Source organism: Solanum verrucosum, unplaced genomic scaffold (genome assembly GCF_900185275.1).
Source record: "Solanum verrucosum unplaced genomic scaffold, falcon-dt-bn FXZP01000183.1, whole genome shotgun sequence".
Lineage (NCBI taxonomy): Eukaryota > Viridiplantae > Streptophyta > Magnoliopsida > Solanales > Solanaceae > Solanum > Solanum verrucosum.
In genome coordinates, this window is record NW_026020430.1 from 2,806,427 (window position 1) to 2,827,685 (window position 21,259).

Consider the following 21,259-nt stretch of genomic DNA (forward strand, 5'->3'; position numbering starts at 1 on the left):
ACACCAGATTGAGTCCAGAAGTGAATTCAAGAGTATGCACATGATGGTATAGCCAATGATCTATCTGTTAAACCACAAGACATAAAGAAAAAAAATACAATTTGGGGTAGGATTTACAGAGTTGCTATTTATTTTTTTTCCAAAATTTTATATAGCATACATTTTCTTGTTTTTATTGTTTAGAACATCTGAATCAGAGACTACTGATGCTGACCAGGACAAGGACCTACTGGCCAGAGAGTTCTTTCGAATGTTCCTCTTGTTCGATGACTCTATTCGATGCATTATGACCCAATAACACATAGTCCCTAGTGTTGTAACTAATATAGCTGTTCCTATAATAGTCACTACAATAGCCAGCCACTTCTCATTTTTGCCAACCACAACATAAGACAGAGCCAAGAATGCCACTGAAATTAGCACACATGCTAACCACATTAGCTTGTTTATGATTGCCATCATTTGCTTCTTTGCTTTGCTTTCGATTACCACGATTGATGTCTGAACAACCACAACTGCCAGAGATATAAAAAGGGCAAAGGAGTCGAAGACGAGGAATATCAGGAATGAGGGAGTTGGAGCTATATTTGCTTCTCCAAGGGAATGACCTGGTGGGACATCTTCTGGATACTCAATGTATTGGCCTGGAACAGAGAAAATTGCTGCAAAGGCAACTGTGGCGATGAGTACAGCTACAACTGTGGTAGAATTGATGGCGTTGTTAAGGCCTTCAGCGTGCATTTTATCTAGGCGTTTAGCAATGCCATGTATCCGTTTTCTTGTCTGTCGCGTGTGTTCCATTTGATAGTGTACTTCGTGTTTTATTTCACTAACTGTTTGTTTCAACTGTCTTGCTGGATTTGTAGTCTGAGGCTTGATGGCTCGGGCGCTTTGTACACCAGCTTCCTGTAGGATGACTGCAATATTTGCCTGTCCCATTTTCTCTGCAGTGTCAAGAGCTGTTTCCTTTGATCTATTGACAGCTTTGGTATCCGTCTCGTTCTGCCCAAGTAAAAACTTAACAATCTGCATATTTCAAAAGAGATAGTTAGTGACAGGTAACCTGCCTTATTTTTCGACTTGATAGTTTAGAAGAACTTTTCAAAGTCGATAAACAAACTCCAAGACTCTAAACATCAAGAAAACCTGCATACATGCAAAGTAAACAGCATACCTGAGCCCTTCCTTTCCTGGATGCAATATGCAATGCTGTATTGCCCTTCGTGTCAATGATATTTATCAACTTAGCATCTGCTCTAATCAGCTCCTCCACAACTTCAAGGTTTTGTCCTTTGACAGCCATGTGAAGTGCAGTTTGCCCCTTTTTATCCGTCCGGCTTGCCATCCTTGGCTCCTTATTCAAAAGGGCCTTCACTACTTCCACATGACCATTTCTTGAAGCAGAATGCAGGGCTGTTTTTCCATTACTTTTAGCAATAGTGGCCAAACTACTCTCTGCCTCCAATAAATAATTCACCATCTGAATATGCCCTTGGTTTGCTGCACTATGCAAAGCTGTTGTATTTGCAACATCAACAGTCATTGAGAGCTCAGGATGTACCATCATTAGTACCTTCACCACATCTGCAACATTAGCGAAACAAAAGATTCATCGAAAGTCCACTAGAAAACTAGATTTTGAGAATAGAGAATGATAATCCAGATGCTATACTACCATCAACATACCCAAATCCCCTTGTTTAGCAGCAATATGCAACGCATCAAATCCGTTCCTTGCTTTGATTCCAGCAGCAGCAAGATCATAGTACTTAATCATCTCCTTAACTAAATCACAATAACCATATTCTGCTGCAACATATAAAGAAGTCTCTCCAGCTGAATTTTGCTTTACCAACAGCTCTGTCAATTCTTTATCCCCCATGTTATCGATAATCCCTTTTATTTCAACAAGATTTCCAGCTCTAGCCAATCTATGCAAGACACTGTCTTCACGTTTCCCCGTTAGTTGTTTCTTCATCCTTTTAGAGGGCATAGATGCCTCCATCCTATTCAAATTGCTCCAAAAAATTCACCCTTTGGCCTAATGCTAATCCTTTACCAAAATCCTCTTCCTCAAATACCCAAATCAGCAACAACATTTTTCAACACCAAGAAAGATTCAGAAACCAAAAAGAGCAACTTTTTTCTACCTTATACTGCTGGATTCTTCAAAAAGACATAAACTTGAACTTCATTTCCTCCTCCCACATCAGGTTTTCGTAGAGATCAATGCCCTGCTAACAACAAATGACTTCAATTCCTTCTTTCGAATAATAATAGATAGTTTTTCAAGATAGTCAGGCAAATGGTGTCTATACCTGTAAACATCAATGCATTAGGGAAAATCATCTGCACCAATGAAAAAACAAGAAATTCAACATTTTCACAGTAGCGATGAAAGGAAAGGAAAAGCATGGATTAGTCGAAAAAAAATCTTTAACTATGTTTTTTTCTATACAAAGAACATAATCCATATATTTTACACTATTTGTCTTAGCCTTCCTCTTTGATAAAGATTGTCATCTATATAAAGCAAAAAGACAGTAAAATTTACCTAGATATGAATAAAACTTCCATGTTTTTGTTCTAATTTGTCATTAAATATCCAAGAAGCCCCTAGTATATATATGTGATGAAAACAACCTATTTATTGGTTTTTTAGAGATGGAAGAAAAGCTTTAAAGTTTTTTTTGGGGCTGATATAAATTTGAACAAGTTGAGAGAAAAGGTAGAAGGAGGTTAAGAGAAGGGGAACACTAAAGGCACATGTATGCAAATGCAACACACAAACTTGTGAGATACACATGTACATGTAAATATATGGTCAATTACCAAACAGAGCTCTTAAACACTAAAAAAGAAGCAGAAAGATTCCACTTTTGTAAAGTTGGTTATAATGAAATATGATGGGGATGGTTTGAATTTTGTATATTGACTATTGAGAAGGCTCAAAACTAAAAATGTGTTTATTGATGTGGATCCCCTTATTAGTTACTCCCTTTCGTGCCAAAATAAGTATCACTTTAGTAAAAAAAAATGTCCCAAAATAAATGTTTTCAAGACAATTTTATAGAGTGTGTTTTTCGAACTATATTCTTATATTCCATGTTCTTAATAGAGTATTATTTTCTACATTACATACCCCCTTTATTTAGAACTTCATTAACTAGTTATTTTAACATGAATGCTTGTGTAAGTATGTTCTATAATGAGCATTGTTAAGAGATATGACATTTCATTCTTGCTCAGAAGTTTTGAATTTGATCTTTGAATGGAGAAAGTCGTGGTAGGAAATATTTTCTCCTTTAATGGGCGTTACTTAGTACAAATCTGAATTAGTCAAGGTCCAATACGAGTATCAAACACTGGATAAAAATACAAAAATGTTGTATAATGTACAGCCTTGGCGATTCAAAAAATAAAAAAACAGAAACTAGAAAAAAACATGAGTTCTTTATTTTATTTTTTTATCTTATCTTATTTACAGATATAAATCTTGCCAAAAGGAATCAATTTTTTTCGATATTTTTAATAACGGCTAAAATATTAGAACTTCTTCGTGAGGGTAATGCAAGGTTATGAGCTTCATTATATTTTCTCTCTCGAATACTTCAGTTAATGGTATCCACTAATTAATAATACGATTTTCATCATCCTAATTATGTCCAAAAGCATATAATTGGATGTTTGTTTATTCATTTATTCTAAAATGTTTATTTCTTTATCTAATAGACGTCATGCAGAGAAACATCCTAAATTATGTTTACCAACCTCACATATATATCCATCTTTAAATCTCATTAATTTGTTTATGATCGACTAGTTCTATTCGAAAACTCAACATTTTATTTTATTTTAAAAAAGGACATAAGAAATAAAAGAATTACTAATAATGGAGGATTATTATTTGCTCATCAAGTAGTAAAGTAAACAAAAGTTATATATGAATGTTGAAATCAACACATAATAATTTTGTGATTATGAAAAGCAAGAAAATGTTTTGTTTTGCTTAGTGATGAAGGCTAATTATAGTGGGATGCAAAAACTAGGAATACCCCACAGAATCAAACTTTAAAGTTAATATGCATGTGGGCATTCTGTAATCCACCCCTTTTCATTTTTCAATTACACAAAAGTGATTCATCCCATCACTTAAATAGATTATTCATGATATGAAATTAAAAAGATTCTTATATCTATGATTTCAGATTTATTAGCATAAATAAAGACAATTCTCTGAAAATCTCCTTTAGATCATCTAGAAACCAACCTAGCAGAACATTGTATTAGGAATCGCTTAAAGCTTAAATTTTACACCATTATTCTTTAGAGAGCTAGAATTTTTGCTAAGAAAATTTATTATATACCTATAGTAATTTTTCGAAATATATGTAGCAAAGGGAGTAAAATGTATCCTTACTTTATATTATTTTTAATAGCGTCGTCGACATAATGCCTATATATATTTTTTTTTAAAGAAAAAAAGAAGAAGGATGAGCATATTTTTTGCAATAAGTAACATGATTATCACAGCAATTAGAATAAATCACTCGACAATTACTGAAAACCTAAGAATAAAACAATAGATGATATAAGCGTCCGATTCTTCATTATCCTAAACAAACATATATAGTACAACAAATTAAGGAGTTAATAAAAAAAGAGGTATAGTTTTATTTCGTTCTAATCAAACGGCCGAAACTAACAAGTAACAACCATGACCAATATAAATAATTATAATAAATCCATATACCAGACAAATAATTTTAGAATCTGAATAATTAATTATATGTTTACATATTACAATAATATTAACATGTAATGTTATTGTGCGTAGCTGCTGATTCAGATATTAGATGCTCATTGACCTTGTGCATTGTATAAACAACAAGTATGTCCAACAAAAAAACTACAACATAAGACATCCAAAAAAACAAACACGTAAAAAGTATAAAAATAAGTAAGGTTCTAAATTAAAAATAGTAGCAAAACGAAATGAACTTTGGGTTAAAAAATGGATGTGTGCATAATTTGACAGTCCTATAATTTCTTTCGAAATTAAAAAAAATAAGAGGGAAAATAATTTATACTAAATTTTACAAAAATAATTTTTTCTGTCCAACTATGAACAATTGACATTTCCTCCCGACAGTCAAATAAATGGTGTAAGCTAAAGAATGCATGGATCCTCTTAAGTCGTTTCGGTCGATGATTAGAGTTATGCTGATCGAAAAAAACTATTAATAGAGTTTACTTTGTATAATAAAATACATATATTGACTCATAATCTATATATTTTATTTATGTGGAATTATAGAATAGTAACCAAGCGTGGCTGATTTTCATTCAAAGCACTAAAAGCTATTGCTCTCTCCGTTTCACAAAGAATGGTCTAGTTTGACTTGACATGGAGTTTAAGAAAATAAAAAAGACTTTTGAATCTTGTGGTCCTAAATTAAAGTTATGTAAAATGTACAAAATTGTCCTTCAATCTTGTGACCTTAAACATGTCACGTGGAAAACTGAATTAAAATGTTGCCAAAAAAAGAAAAAGGTCATTCTTTTTTAAACAGACTAAAAAAAAAGGAGGTCATTCTTTTTTAAACGAAGAGAGTACTAAATATGATTCTCTCTCCGTCTCAAGTTATCTACATATAGAACCAAAAATATTAATTTTCAAGTAATGGACAAGTGTGTTTTGCTAGTCTTAATAGTGATGGTCCTTTCATGGGTCGAGTCCAATTCAAGATGCCATACCTTTCATGACCATTGGTCCGCTAACGCTTTATATTCCTATTTATGAGCGACAACCTACTTCGAAATTTCCAATTTTCTATGGAGGAACTAATCTATCTAATTGTCCAACCCCAGGCCCAAGCAAACTACGAGCTCCTGATGATAAACTTGGAATACAGACCCAGAATGGTCCTGTCATGGGCTGAGCCCAATTGAGATGCCATACTTCTATTCATGAAGTATTGAATTGAAAAGATTGTTCGTAATGCACCATCAAAATACTCCCTTAATATTCTCATAAAATAGTCAAGTAATTCTATTATCTTTAATAATATAATTTTTTAGTACTGTAAAAATAATATAATTAATACTTAAAAAATCATATAATTCACATCCTATTTTATTAGCTTGAGATGTCATTTAATGATCGTAGTGTCAAATGAGCGGTTGAATTGATTTAGAACAAGTTAAAATGAGTTGAACTAATGAATGAGCAAAATCTTAGTCCACCTAAAAAGGTTGCTTGAGCTAAAGTTGACTTGGGTCAAACAAGGTCTTTTTAGAAATATTTTGAAAAAGTTTCTTATGGGTCCATTTGAATTGCATGTCAATAGGATTGAATTTAGTAAATAAGGTACATCATTAACTGCCATATTTTTCAGACGTTAATACTGACGATCTTAAATAATTGATTGAATCAATGAAGTAGATTAGCAGTCAATTTTTGCATGTAATGATTGTCATAACTCATACTAATTGTTATAGAATTATTATCAATAAATATTAGGACAACTGAATTTGCAAGGATAGTAATGTTAATTTGGCGTATATACTAATGCACTTGTACCAGGCAGGCAACAACCACTTGCATTCCAACCTTATCGTTATTCAGGAAGATAACAATATTTTTCGTAAATAGTCTCAATCCAATAGAAAGTTTACTTATATGGGGACGGACATATATAAAGCCAAATGTGACTCGTCTTGTACTTTTACTTTGTTATTGTTTCAGTTGATTTTGAATGGTCTAGACTCTACAACACCTCCAATCAACATATGCGACTCTTATCGTAACGTACCAAGTTGCCTACCATAATTGTGGGCACCAGCCACCAAGTTTGTGACTTTTGTAGTCAAAATAATAACCCACTAGAAAGGATTTCAATCAAACTAAATAGACAATAAAGTACCGTTGGTCAAGGGCAATTCCTAGTTTGACAAAATCCTCCTTGGATGCATAGGTAAGAGCTATTCTTGTGCAATTGATTTTCGAATAAAGCAAAAAATGATAACGACTTCCACCATCAGCAATCGTAGCTGATAATTCAAACTTAGAACTAGCATATATAATTTCAAATTTCATAAAGCTACTCAACATAAAGAAATAACCCAGCCTTTATTCTGATGATGAGAAAATATAGAACATAGCATCATTGACATTTTTATGTACTAATAAATTGCAAAATGAACAATGTACAACTTTTGTATCTTTTACACAAATGAAAGAATACTTCATGTCTGCATTCACTCTATAGTGTAGGAATACTCAACGCCTCAATATATATAGTATTCACTAAAACCAAAGGATGCCACGTAAACGGAAACGGAGAAAGTACTATTAATTATTGTCAACGGCCTTGTGGTGGCGATGACCACGTTGGGGTCGACCGTGAAGATGACCCATGCGATGACGACGTCGTACTGGAGTTTTCTGAAGAACCGTGAAATAAATCGGATAAGTAATTTTGCACATTGTCAGGGGCAAATCTGAGAATTGACTCCACTCCGCCACCACTCTCCATCCACGCCACCTTTTCACCGTACTTGTGGTAAAATGGCCGATAAGCCGAAAGGATCTTCTTCGCCAATGATATTTTCACTTCATCACGGAGTTTCGGGTCGGGTATAACCCATGATCTTTGCTTCCAGTATGTCTCTTCGAAACTTAAACCGAATTTACAGAAACATTCCTTCGCTTCCGCCGGAGAAATCTCAGCCGTTGAATTCTCCGGCAGTGACGTCATGACACTTCTCCAACCCATTCTCTTGAAATTCGCCATGTATTGTTCTACCTTAGATTCGTGGTTTGAAAGCCAATCGGGTCCTAATAGGAGCTTCAGGCTGGATTGTCGGACCTTCGAAACGACGTAGTTTAGGTTGTTTGCTAAGAACAAATAGGATAACGGAACGTCACCGTAGAACCCTGCTTTGCCGTCGAGTTTGCAGAGGAGAACGAGGATAAGCCATGTGAGTCGTACGGAAACGATACAAGACGGTGAGTCCCCGTCGTCGGCTATTGGACTCAAGAGGTAAGATTCCGGCAACGGTGACTTTACCACTGCCTTCCAATCGGCGATAATATCGGAGACGGGTCCACTGTAATCACTGAGGAAAATAAGGTAGTTCATAACGTAGCGTGTTAGAGGGTGGATTCCGCCACCAGCCACTACTTTAGATGAATCTTTCTTAATCGCCGATTCGAACTCCGCCAGCATGGCTCGTGCAGCATCTCGTAGCTTGGCCATGGAGGTCAGCGCCTGAGATTTAACAGCAACCGTAGAATCGAAGCCGAAAATCACTTCAATTTCACTCAAGAGTTCAGAAATAGAGTCGTAGAGGTCGAGAATACGGAACATTTTCTCTAGAGATAGCTTCTTGTATTTCGCCACCATCTCCGGGAAGGTGAACAGAGTTAGAGCACTGTCTTTTGCAATCCCTGTGAAACAAGACTCTCTGATGCTATCGGAGATGGAGAAAACTTGGTCACAGAGAATCCTCTCGCCGTAAAACAGAGTACTAACAGCAACTTTAACAGCATTCAACCAGATCTTGATTTTCTTCTCCAAATCTTTCCATTCCATTTTCTGAACGGTTGAAGGGCAAATATTTTCAACCCCCAAGTAATACAATGTCTCTTCGATGACAGATTTTCGATTAAGTTCGTAAATCTTGGAGCATTCTTTTCCATACCCTGCTTCAATCATACAATCAGCAATAGCTTTCAGATCCACAGCTACAGAAACCTTTTCACCTTCATCAGCAATTGAAATCTCAGCAAAACGAGCTTCAATTTCAGCATTATCATCTTCGGAACCTTGATCTTCATCCGAACCACTGGACCTGGTGGATTCTCTTGACCCACTTTCCGAGTCGAGAAAGTATCGATTTCCGGCCAAAATGGTGTAGAACTCCTTCTGAAGTCTCTTCATGGCGATTTTCATTAGATTTTGAGCTCGAACAAGCAATTGGGAGGTGGAACTTTCCTTTACAACAAACTGCATAGCATGTTGTAAATCAATTACAGCATCCAGAAACTGCTTAGCCTCTGTTCTATTATCTTGAAAGAGATTTGAGCTGGACTCATCAAGATCCCATCTTTTAATAATTTCTTCAGCGTTCTTTAATGTATCCTCCATTAAAGTGTCACTGAATTTATGAGTTGTGGATTGTGAAGAAGCATGTGGAGGGGATGAATGTTTTGATAAAGAGAAAAACCCAGTCATTTCTTTTCGTGCAAAACTGAAAAAAAAACTCAAGAAGCAGTGATTCAAGTAAACAAAGGAAGTTCTTTTACTTTAGTTTATTAGGTTGAAAGAGAGTTAGAAACTCGATGAATGAAGAAAATTGAGTTTGATGGGGATATGAGTGAAAAATAGGGGTATTTATAGAAGTAAGGCTGAGAAAGTTTGACCTAAGGAGAACTGAGAAGGAAGAGACATGGAAATAGGCGAAGAAGAAGAAAGAATTCTGCAGTGTGCAGTCTGCAGTAATAAACTTCTTTTTGTAATTATTCATATCCACAGTTAATTGATTCGTAAAGGTCCACAGTTCCACTAAATATAATAAAAGGAAATAGGCCTTCAACTTATATGACATAATAATGAATTTTATGTTTGAATTTAAGATCAAGATTTAATAATGAAATCTCAAAAATTTAACAAATAAATTGAGACGTACAATTTTTTTCATTTTTGGGATCATATTAGTACCTCTTAATTTTATTTTATTTTAAAATGAAGTAAAAATCATCCTAAAATTAGATGATCAGATATTTAGGAGAGTTACTTGACACCTGCCCACTTTCTTAAGTTTAATAACTTCTTAATTGTTATATTTCACCTTGTAAGTTTGAGTTCATAGATCTTAAAATTCTATCTCTTTTATTTTTAATATTTTGTGTATAATCAAATTAAGATACATGAAATATAGTAAAAAGTTAAAATAAAACAATTCATTTTGATCAAACTTCTATAGTCTACTTTTTATTATTCTATATCCGTCTTATTTTATGTGGCACTTTAGGAATTTTGAGATCCAAATAAATCTAACTTTGATTATAAATTTTTCATATATCTTTTACACATTTTAAATTATCAATTATTGTGACTTATACTACTTTTTATCTAGTTTACAAATATACAATTTTCATTTAAAAAAAATTAAAGATTTCACGCGTAAATTCTCGATCAAACTTAAATTCTTTTGACTCTCGAAAAACGAAAAATATAACGTAAATTGGGACAAAGAGAGTACTTACTCTTTGAAAGAAAAATTTGATCAAACTCTCAAAAAAAAAAAAATTGGTCAAACCCGGGATAAAAAGTTTTGAACATAGGAGGAAAACTAGTAAGCAAGTTGATAAGATCCATTACTCGATCGTTTGATGTTGATGTTTGAAATAAATTTGCAAGAAAAGGAAATTAGGTCGAATTTTCTTTTTAACAAACTAACTTTAAATGGGACTTGGATGCAAATCACCGCCACCTGTTAATCTTTTGATCGGTTAATAGGTACTTAACCTAAAACTTGGTACTCATGAAGGAAAGTAAAACTCATTGAATTGTTTTGAGACCAGATTGGTAAGTAGTTTCATCGTTTGATACCCATAAAATTTTTATTTTTTATTTTTATGAATGTTCTATATTTTTTCTGGTGGAAGAGAATAGATTAGTTTATAATACTATTATTTAGAAAAGGATAAAGATTGAGTGTTGTATATATTATTAAAAGAAGAGATAAATCAATTGTACAAAAGTACACGTACCCTTCGATTTATAAAGATTTGTTGGATAAGACCAACGTAGGCCCACGAGAGAATTGAAGTAGCCGAGGTCGAGGTCAGAGGCACAATCAAACATAAGTTTACGTAGGTGAATTTAGTTAAAAAGTAAAAATTATGCTTATTTATAATAGTTTTGGACATGATAATAAATATTTGATTCTAATAAATAATATTAAAGTCAAGGTCAAGAATTCATTACGAATAACAACATGCACCAAGCAGCTTAAGTTGAACGCTTGATCAAAATGAATGTTGTTTTAGACTTGTAGCCAAGCCAATGTGCTCAAAAGTCAAACACTTGGGAGATTGATAAGATATTGACTATTTTGCTCCAATAGATGATCTATACAATATATTTTTTTCAAAACCAGTTGAAAGGTAATTTGAGGAAAGATGAAGGATGATTTAATGTGTAACAAAAGTCTCAAGGGTCGTTTGGTCGGCCGAATAAGTTATTTCACAATAATTAATCTCGTGGTAAGCTATTTCATCATATATATGAGCAGTAGCGGAGTCAGAATTTTCAATAAAGGGGTTCAAAATTTGTAGAAATAGACACACAAAGTAGACGAAGGGGGTTCGACATCTACTATATATATATAAAAAAATATTTTAATCATGTATAATTAATATAATTTTTTGCCAAAGGGGGTTCAGATGAACCCCTTAGTACTAGGTGGCTCCGCTTCTATATATGAGATAACTTATTTTATCACTATGACAAAAATAGTGGGATAAATAATTCAAAAACTACCTAATACTTTCAATAAAACATAAAAAAAATAATCCTATCCTGAAATTATTATTCCTGATACCTCACGAACTCACACTAAACGACTCCAAAATAATTTAAATCATGGGGAGTAATTTAATATATCTTAATCTTTCGTCCAATGATAATGATTACTTAATCTCATTTATCTTGAACCAGAGAACTTGTTATTGCCTCATTATTACACCCTCATACAAGTGTATATAATATTAGCATATGGTTGAGTAGACCATTTCAATAATGTTGGACTTTGCCGTTACTAGTATTTTTTAAATTATAATAATGTGAGACTTTTCTACCCCTCAAATCTCGATTAGCTCCAAATTTATGACAGTGATTGTATTATTTTAATCATATTTGGCTTCACCATTTCTAGTAGGTCAATGTTATTCGTGAACAATTGTAGTAATACTATAATTAATTAAAAATTTAAACAGTCAATTACTTGATTTTTAAGTAAGTAGCAAATATTTATTAATTTTAAAATTGAAATTGAAAAGTATTTACCATTTGAGTAACTCCCTCAGTCCCTCTTATTATTTGCTTACTAAGTTTCGTTGTCCCACTATTAAATTTCTATATGGAAACAATTTGTCTTGGCTGTAAGTTATAAAGGAGCTCATTATTATATATAGAAAATCAGTTGGATAATTTAATATGTGAAAACTAAAACATAAATAATTTCAATTCATTTTAATTACTGATATCAGAGAATTGTAAAGTCGGTGTTAATAAAACAGTAACATCGTCGTTCATGCATGTGGCAAAAAATAGTGTTTTTGTCTCAATGTACGTACTTTGTCTTTATTCTACCTAATTACAGGACCGACTTAACTATAAAAACAAATACTTGGAGCCTCAAGGGCTTCACTTTTTTCTAATTTAATTGTATACTAATTAAATTGTTGGAGTAATATATCATAAATATTATAAATTATAGTTAAAAATAAAATGACAAAAAATAAATAAATAAATATTCAGGTTGAGGTGTGGATATCTCACTCTCTTTAAGGAGATTCGGGCTCATTGCGGCATAATATACACCGATTAGTTGAAGAGTCAAAGGTCCACAAATAGAACACCTTCTTCAAAATATAATTATTCTTTTTTATACCGTGAATAGAATTAAGACTTAGAATGTTTTTCTTTGTTTCTTCCTATCAATACAAGGTATGATCATACTTTTCTAGGTGACAATGAATAGAAAGATTATGGGGAACTAAATTAGATAATTGAATAGCCCAAAAATTACATAAGTTGCCAGGTATAATAAGATAGAATAATGAGTGGAAGTGGTAGATCATGACAATAGTGGTTACAAGAGTTACACCACAATAATGACCACATTCTTATCAATTTATACACACTAACATATGCACTTAATATTGTAATTTTAGTTTTAAAATGCACAAATAACAACATAAATTAAAATAAAACAAAAGAAATATACATATACTTTTTTTAAAAGTCTTTGTGAAAACTAACATGTTGACAGAGACATATCTGCTTCAGCTTCAAATTCTCTTATATAATAATAGAGTATATCTACCTTTTCATTTTTCATTCACTATTCTTATTTTTTTTTATTATAATTGAATATTGTGAAGTTCTTCAAACGATAGAACCTTCTGCAAAATCTATTTATTAAATTTTTTATACAAAAATATTGTTTTTTGATGTGTTCTTTAACATTTCAGCATAGCAAAAAATAATTATTATATTAAAACATCAATACGATTTTGATATCATTATATCAACTTATTAAATTCTGAAGTCAGATATCATTATTCTAATTTTATATTTTTCATTAAAAATTTATACATATGATGCTTTTTTTTTTTAAAAAAAGAAAGTGTTTAATCTACATTTAGCTAGGAATTAAACAATTAATCTACGGACTACCGACGCACAAGATCTAAACTCATGTTCGTTAAGATTGATGTTTCCATATGTCGAAGACAAGTTCGTTGAACATAAAGATATAAAAATATAAAAATATATTACCTTCTTTCTTAAAAATCGACCAATGAGGAGTAAGTATCGGAACAAGCAACAATTTCCTTTTTTATTTTGGCAAGGAAATGTAGTTTAATTTGCTAATCTTGCTAACCCTCCATATCTGGCATATTAAGTGGATCTGGTGCCTTCTTCCCATTCCATTAACACGTATTATCAATATTTCAAAATCCCTAATTTTCGACGGAAAATTTCACGTAATTTATTTGGTTATGTTGGTATCCTTTTAGATAGATTTTTTTTATCAAAGAACTTTACTGATGAGCCAAATTTTGACAAGATGTATGTCAAATATAAGCAATTTTCTATGTGTATCAACAAATGAAATAGTATGAAAGGTATTCAGAAGTGAATATAAAATTTGAACTTTATGAATTCTCAAATAACTATAAAATAATTATAGAGCAAAATGGAAGTAAAGTATTTATATATTGATACCATTTTTTTTGCACAGGAATAATGATATAAGGTATCATATAATTGATATTACCTTATTTGAAACTAATGCGTAGTTATAATAATTGTTGTTTTAACTTGAAACTAGTCTCACCCATCCACCCCACACCAAATAAAAGAATCAAAAAGAAAAGAAAAAAAATGTGTACTTACCTATGATAACTAATCAACTTGAGATTGACTCATGTGAAGAAATCGTAGATATTAATTAACTTTGTTTTTAACTTGCAATATTCCAATTGAGATTGGTTTAAAGTTGACTAATTTAAACCCAAAAGACATAGGAGAAGGCCATCGATCTAGAATAGGAACAAACACGTGGTTATATATTTGTAATTTTGTATTATGCAAAGTTAGATAAAGCATAATTAAGTTCATTAACAATGCTATACTTTAAAGTTCCAACTACGTACCTAGTTCGTATTTTATTGTATGCTGACTCGTTCAACAACTTATGAAACACACAAAAAGTTGATTAATTAATGACCATTATTTGATCAAGCATCTTCTTAAATATTGCTACTAATTTGTAGTCTAAAGATAGGCATTTGACCAGAGAATTTGAGAGCATGATTTTATGTTTGATTTTAAATCTACGTTAGCCGTCATGTTTATGAAATTGACATAAAATTTCAATTTCAATTTTAAATATTGATTTTAAATTTCAAGTTCTCCATAAATAAATAGGACTTGAAATTACAAATTGCGATTTCAAATTTTTTCAAAATACAAAATTTGATTCATAAATTTATATTTTACAAAAAAAAATATTTTCATAATTTTAAATTTTACAAAAAGAGACTCACGCTCGACATGAGGAAATTGTACTTCCCATGTGGAAGGATTGTCTTAAAGAGTAGTTAGTTACTATTATAGTCGAATTATTGAATCAAAAAATTCTTTCTAAAATTATGTGTATATGAAAATTTCTAATAAAATAAAATTATAAAATTAATTTATAAAAGAAAAGAAATATAGAGATATTTAATTAATTAATCCGATGCTTTATGATATTTTGATATTTTTTATTATGAACTATGATTTGCCGATTTGATTAAAGTTTTTCATATTATTGAATTGCGTCATAATAAGTATCTTTGACAAGAGATTTCTATGTTAAATTTTGTGAATGAACTTATTTTTAATAAAAAAATATTTTATTCTTGAAATAAAATTGCTCTACGTGAATCTAGATTATTTAGGTCCTAAAAGATGTATTGAACCTCATATGAAAAATAAAATTAGAAAATAATAATATTGTTTTCTGTAATTCATTTCATTACGTTATCATCCTTCTTAAATGCAAAATATTATTCATTCTTCCCTCTATAACGTAGAGAGGTTAAGTGATAATTTGCAAAACAATAGATTAGAATTTTAGTGGATCTCTTATTTATTTTTTTTAAAAAAGAACTCTTTTAATTTCTCTCCATCTCTGGCATATTAAGTGGATCTGTGCCTTGGATCCTGTTATATATATGTATTATTATTATTATCGAACAAAATATATGAGCTAATAATAATACATCGATCTCCAAGATGCTACTTAAACATCTTCCTATTTCTTTTTTATTTTTGATAATGATAATTCACCCATCCCCATACCTTAAGAAAATAATTAAGAAACGATCAATAGAAAAAAACAAAGTGTGATCAACTCACAAATCAACTCGCTTGAGTGTTGATTCATGATTTTGCTTATGAAAAACACAATTATCACATCAACTCCCATTGTTTGATAATATGTTTCGTGTCAAATATTGCTTATAATTTGCTATCTACATTTTAATGTGAAAAGTTTAAGTGATAGATTTTTTAAAATAGTAGTAGTTGATAAGGGCATTAGAATTTCGCAGAAACATATATTTTCGAGCTTTGCACGTAAGAAATGAAACAGGAAAGGACTGCGTCAAATTATTGAAAAGAAGCTTGTACCTATAATAAATTAATGGACGAAAAGCAAACTAGGGGGCACAAAACCTTTTCCATTTCAATTTATTTATCTTACTTTCTTTTCTAACCAATATCTAAAAAAAATGCATCTACCATTTTTAGACAATTATTTAATTCTAACCTTTTTATATAGCATACTTTAAAACCACAAATTTAAATGACATTTTAATGCATTCTATATATATTTAGTTTAAGACCACAAGACTAAAAAATATGATTTTTTTTTATTAATTTGCTAATCTTGCTAACCCTCCATATCTGGCATATTAAGTGGATCTGGTGCCTTCTTCCCATTCCATTAACACGTATTATCAATATTTCAAAATCCCTAATTTTCGACGGAAAATTTCACGTAATTTATTTGGTTATGTTGGTATCATTTTAGATAGATTATTTTTATCAAAGAACTTTATCGATGAGCCAAATTTTGACATGATGTCTGTCAAATATAAGCGATTTTCTATGTGTATCAACGAATGAAATAGTATGAAAGGTATTCAGAAGTGAATATAAAATTTGAACATTATGAATTCTCAAATAACTATAAAATAACTATAGAGCAAAATGGAAGTAAAATATTTATATATTGATACCATTTTTTTTTTTTGCACAGGAATAATGATATAAGGTTTCATATAATTGATATTACCTTATTGAAACTAATGCGTAGTTATAATAATTGTTGTTTTAACTTGAAACTAGTCTCACCCATCCACCCCACACCAAATAAAAGAATCAAAAAGAAAAGAAATAAAACGTGTACTTACCTATGATAACTAAATAACTTGAGATTTGACTCCTGTGAAGAAATCTCAGATATTAATTAACTTTTTTTTTAACTTGCAATATTCCAATTGAGATTGGTTTAAAGTTGACTAATTAAAATCCAAAAGACATAGGAGAAGGCCATCTAGAATAGGAACAAACACGTGGATATATATTTGTAATTTTGTATTATGCAAAGTTAGATAAAGCATAATTAAGTTCATTAACAATGCTATACTTTAAAGTTCCAACTAACCAGTTAGTTATCTTATTGTATGCTGACTCGTTCAACAACTTATGAAACACACAAAAAGTTAATTAATTAATGACCATTATTTGATCAAGCATCATCTTAAATATTGCTAATTTGTAGTCTAAAGATAGGCATTTGACCAGATAATTTGAGAGCATGATTTTATGTTTGATTTTAAATCTACGTTAGCCGTCATGTTTATGAAATTGACTTAAAATTTCAATTTCAATTTTAAATATTGATTTTAAATTTCAAGTTCTCCATAAATAAATAGGACTTGAAATTACAAATTGTGATTTCAAACTTTTTCAAAATACAAAATTTGATTCATAAATTTATATTTTACAAAAAAAATATTTTCATAATTTTAAATTTTACAAAAAGAGACTCACGCTCGACGTGAGGAAATTGTACTTCCTATGTGGAAGGATTGTCTTAAAGAGTAGTTAGTTACTATTATAGTTGAATTATTGAATCAAAAAAATCTTTCTAAAATTATGTGTATATGAAAATTTGTAATAAAATAAAATTATAAAATTAATTTATAAAAGAAAAGAAATATAGAGATATTTAATTAATTAATCCGATGCTTTATGATATTTTGATATTTTTTATTATGAACTATGATTTGTCGATTTGATTAAAGTTTTTCATTATTTAATAAGAAAGATGGCAAATCCTACCATTGTATTTCCTTTTTTCATTTGGATCCTATCAACTTGGAGAGTGTCTAGATTAAGACACTTCTCGTATTCGGACTATCAAGATCGACTAAATGGGTAAGAATAGGGATTACTTTTGGTAATTCTTAATGATTAGTTGGTCATTCTACTTGCCCGACGAATTGGACCTGCAGACTGCATCCTATTCCATCTTAATATAAACAATGACTAACAAAACTATATAGTTTATCTTAGTCAAATTTTAAGACCAAAAGAACCTTCAACAATAATTTTCATATTATTGAATTGCGTCATAATAAGTATCTTTGACAAGAGATTTCTATGTTAAATTTTGTGAATGAACTTATTTTTAATAAAAATATATTTTATTCTTGAAATAAAATTGCTCTACGTGAATCTAGATTATTTAGGTCGTAAAAAAGGTATTGAACCTCATATGAAAAATAAAATTAGAAAATAATAATATTATTTTCTGTAATTCATTGTTGACACCCAATTTTGGACCTCCACATTATAAATTAATCATCGAACTTCTTCAATTTCAAACGATAAAATAATTAGTTTTATAAAATTTCAAATAAATATATATATATATATATATATAAATAGTTCGTAAGTTATTTTAAATAGATTTGCTACTTTGTGAGTTTTAAATAATATATATCTTTTATTAACATTCAAAAATCGATATATATATATATATATATATAAATAGTTCGTAAGCTATTTTAAATAGATTTGCTACTTTGTGAGTTTTAAATAATATATATCTTTTATTTATATTCAAAAATCGCCTCAAAAAGGATTTTAGTTCCACTCAAATATTTGGCTAATTAGTTTAGGAGTTTATATTTTAAATAATTTAGTTTATAATCAAGTTGATTATTTTATTTTGTTAAAATTAAGAAGCTCATTAATTAATTTATATTAATTCATCTTGTTTAAGTTTTGACCAAATTCATCGATTGAATTTGATTTGGTTACGATTGAAAATTATTTAGGGATCTATTCTTTATCAATTTATTCCAACCAATTAAAAGACCAATTTTGGGCCTCTTTCCTTAAACCATTCCAGGCCCATTTTGCTTAATTCAGCAACTCAATTCAATTCTCAACCCCTCTTCCTTCAATTTCCAGACCCCACTCCCTCTTATTTTCGGCCCATTTCCCTGTTATTCAATTCTCAGCCCACTATTCAACAATAATATACCGATTACGTACAATACCCTTTCACCAGCGCACAACATACAACAACAATCCAACACAAACCGACCCCACCTCTGCACTGTTCTTCTTCTCCCCTGCGAAAATGAGCCAGCAGCCCAGAAAATCGTACAGCAGGCATGCCTCTGTCCTCCTTTCCCCTTTCGGAATGAGTCAAAACCTCAAAGAAAAGGTGTTTAGCCGAAAGGGTGAAAGGTTTTGAAGTTTTGAATTTCAAATTTTGGCCTTTTGAATCGGATTTTTATTCCTTCCCCCCCCGGAAATCTACCCTAATTCCTCCCTATATAACATCTCTTATGTTCATTTAATTTGGGGGATTTTTTTTTTTTTGGGAGTTGGAAAAATTTGTGTTAGAGACAATCGTTAGAGAGGGACGCAAGAAAAACTGAAACTACAAAATATAAATAGGAAAAATCATAATAGAGTGTTAGTGTTAGTATTGCTGAAGTTTCTGGGTTATTTCTTTGCAATCCAAATTTTTTCGTTGGAATTTCTCACTAGTGGTGGAGATAGCGCTTCTTCTTGCTCGTTTCGTCTCGATTCGCTGCCCGAAAAAAGGTAACGTCTCTCCTTTATAGCATTCTTCCCGTCTCTTTTATTTTTTATGTGATATTTCTGATGCCGGAAAGTCTCGTTCCATAGTTTGTCTAGTGTCCGGTATAGTTGAGTTTGTAATGTTCTAATGTGATCTACGCACCTGGGCGATTTTCTCAAGTTGATTTTAACGTCTGTTGGTTATCGGTTTCTCTGTTTGAAACTTGCCGTATTACTCTTCTTCTCAAATTTGTTAAGTGTTGATGCTTGTCGGTTAAGAAGTAGCTCAAACCACCCTTCAATAACTATGAACAAATTGGTCTGGCAATGCCTTTGAATTTGAATGTTCGTATAAGTTTAATCCTCTATTCTGTTCTAGATTGATTTCATTTGTAGATTTATTTAAGATTACTTGCTTCGGTGCTATGGGATTGGCAAATCTTTTCTTGTTTCAATAGTTGAATCGATGTGAAAAAGGTTTTTTTTTTGTAGTTATTTAAAAATGTGATTTATTTATGATTAAGATCATAACTCAAGTATGAGAATATATTCATCTTGATATAATGTTGCTCCCTCTGTTTACATTGGCCCATTTTTGTTGTTTCAATCTTAGTTTCGTCGTCCATATAAAATGAGCAGTTATCCGTGCTTTTAATTTGGGCAATGTCTTGACAGTGTTATTTTTTATTATTTTTTTTTTTTTAGTTATTATTGATGTGCTTTATGGTGCTAAATCCCGAGAGATATTGCTATGTCTCGTCGTCTGCCCGTTATGTGTTGTTAATTAATTATCCCGTAATGTCTATCCTCAATTCATTAAGTGTTTGTCATGTGCCTGCAGTTCTTTTTTTTTTTACTAAATCCATCATACAAGCATGTTCATACAGTAGCTTTTGTTTAGCTAAAAAATAAAATTAAAAAATAGACTAAAAATGTCCATGTTCTTTTCTTAATTGAAGTGGCCCTATCTTCTAAAATAAGTTGGATTATTTGGTATTTATTACGTTGATTGTTCCATTTATTTGTTTACTTATGATTCGAATATTGCACTAAAATTTAAGAAACTATCCAACTCTAATTCGTTTTCTTTTACCTTGTTTATTCGCATGCAAAATATGCCCGAGTTCTTCATGAACTCCTATCTCCTTCCCTTGCATTTTGAGAAAGAGCCATAAAGGCTCTGAATCCTTTTGTCGAGTCAACCGGCCATTGAAACCGACGAACAGGTCCCGACATCGAGAATATGCCACGGATTGGAAAGTTGAAAAATTGGGCCAAGCGCCCACTCTTTATTTCAGAAAATTGTATTTTGTTATTTTTGGGCCTAAGCCCACTAATTTTCTATTATACTGTTAGAATTTAGGACAGGTGGAAGATGGGCCCAAAGAAGTAAATTTCAAAATTTAGTCTAAGACAGGTACAAAAATGGGCAAGAATTGGGCCAAAGGCACAAAACAAAAATGGGCCCAAATACTGGCCCAGGCGGACAGGAAAACCAGATTTGGACCCAAATCTCTCTCCTTCTTTATTTTATTATGTTCCCTTACTTGCTAATATTTGCCATTAATCTTAAGGTTAACCATTCAAATCCTCGAGAGACGTTCATTTTGATTTAATAATTTAACTAAATCGGTCATCTCTTAACAAAACTTAACGAATAAGTTTACAAAATATTTTGTTTAGATAATATTTCATAATTCTATTTTTCTCCCTTAAATGGTCCTAACTACAAAATAGTCCAATTTTGCAAATCAAGCTAAGTTAACGTTATTTTAGTCAAATAAATTAATTGTCGGATAACCGCA

The 21,259-nt window shown here is 31.2% G+C and overlaps 2 protein-coding genes across 2 annotated transcripts; both read right to left on the minus strand.

The window, feature by feature from the left end:
- Positions 1 to 105: 105 nt before the first annotated feature.
- LOC125807333 (ankyrin repeat-containing protein At5g02620) lies at positions 106 to 2,008 on the minus strand. The gene is made up of 3 exons (XM_049487030.1): positions 1,687 to 2,008; positions 1,175 to 1,584; positions 106 to 1,026 (listed from the first exon to the last, which is right to left on the minus strand). Exons 1-3 carry the CDS (start codon positions 2,003 to 2,005, stop codon positions 148 to 150), a joined length of 1,608 nt encoding a protein of 535 aa, XP_049342987.1. The 5' UTR covers positions 2,006 to 2,008; the 3' UTR covers positions 106 to 147.
- A 5,187-nt stretch (positions 2,009 to 7,195) lies between these two features.
- LOC125807325 (exocyst complex component EXO70H1-like) lies at positions 7,196 to 9,483 on the minus strand. The gene has a single exon (XM_049487023.1). The coding sequence runs from the start codon at positions 9,237 to 9,239 to the stop codon at positions 7,365 to 7,367; it is 1,875 nt and encodes a 624-aa protein (XP_049342980.1). The 5' UTR covers positions 9,240 to 9,483; the 3' UTR covers positions 7,196 to 7,364.
- Between the last annotated feature and the right edge of the window lie 11,776 nt (positions 9,484 to 21,259).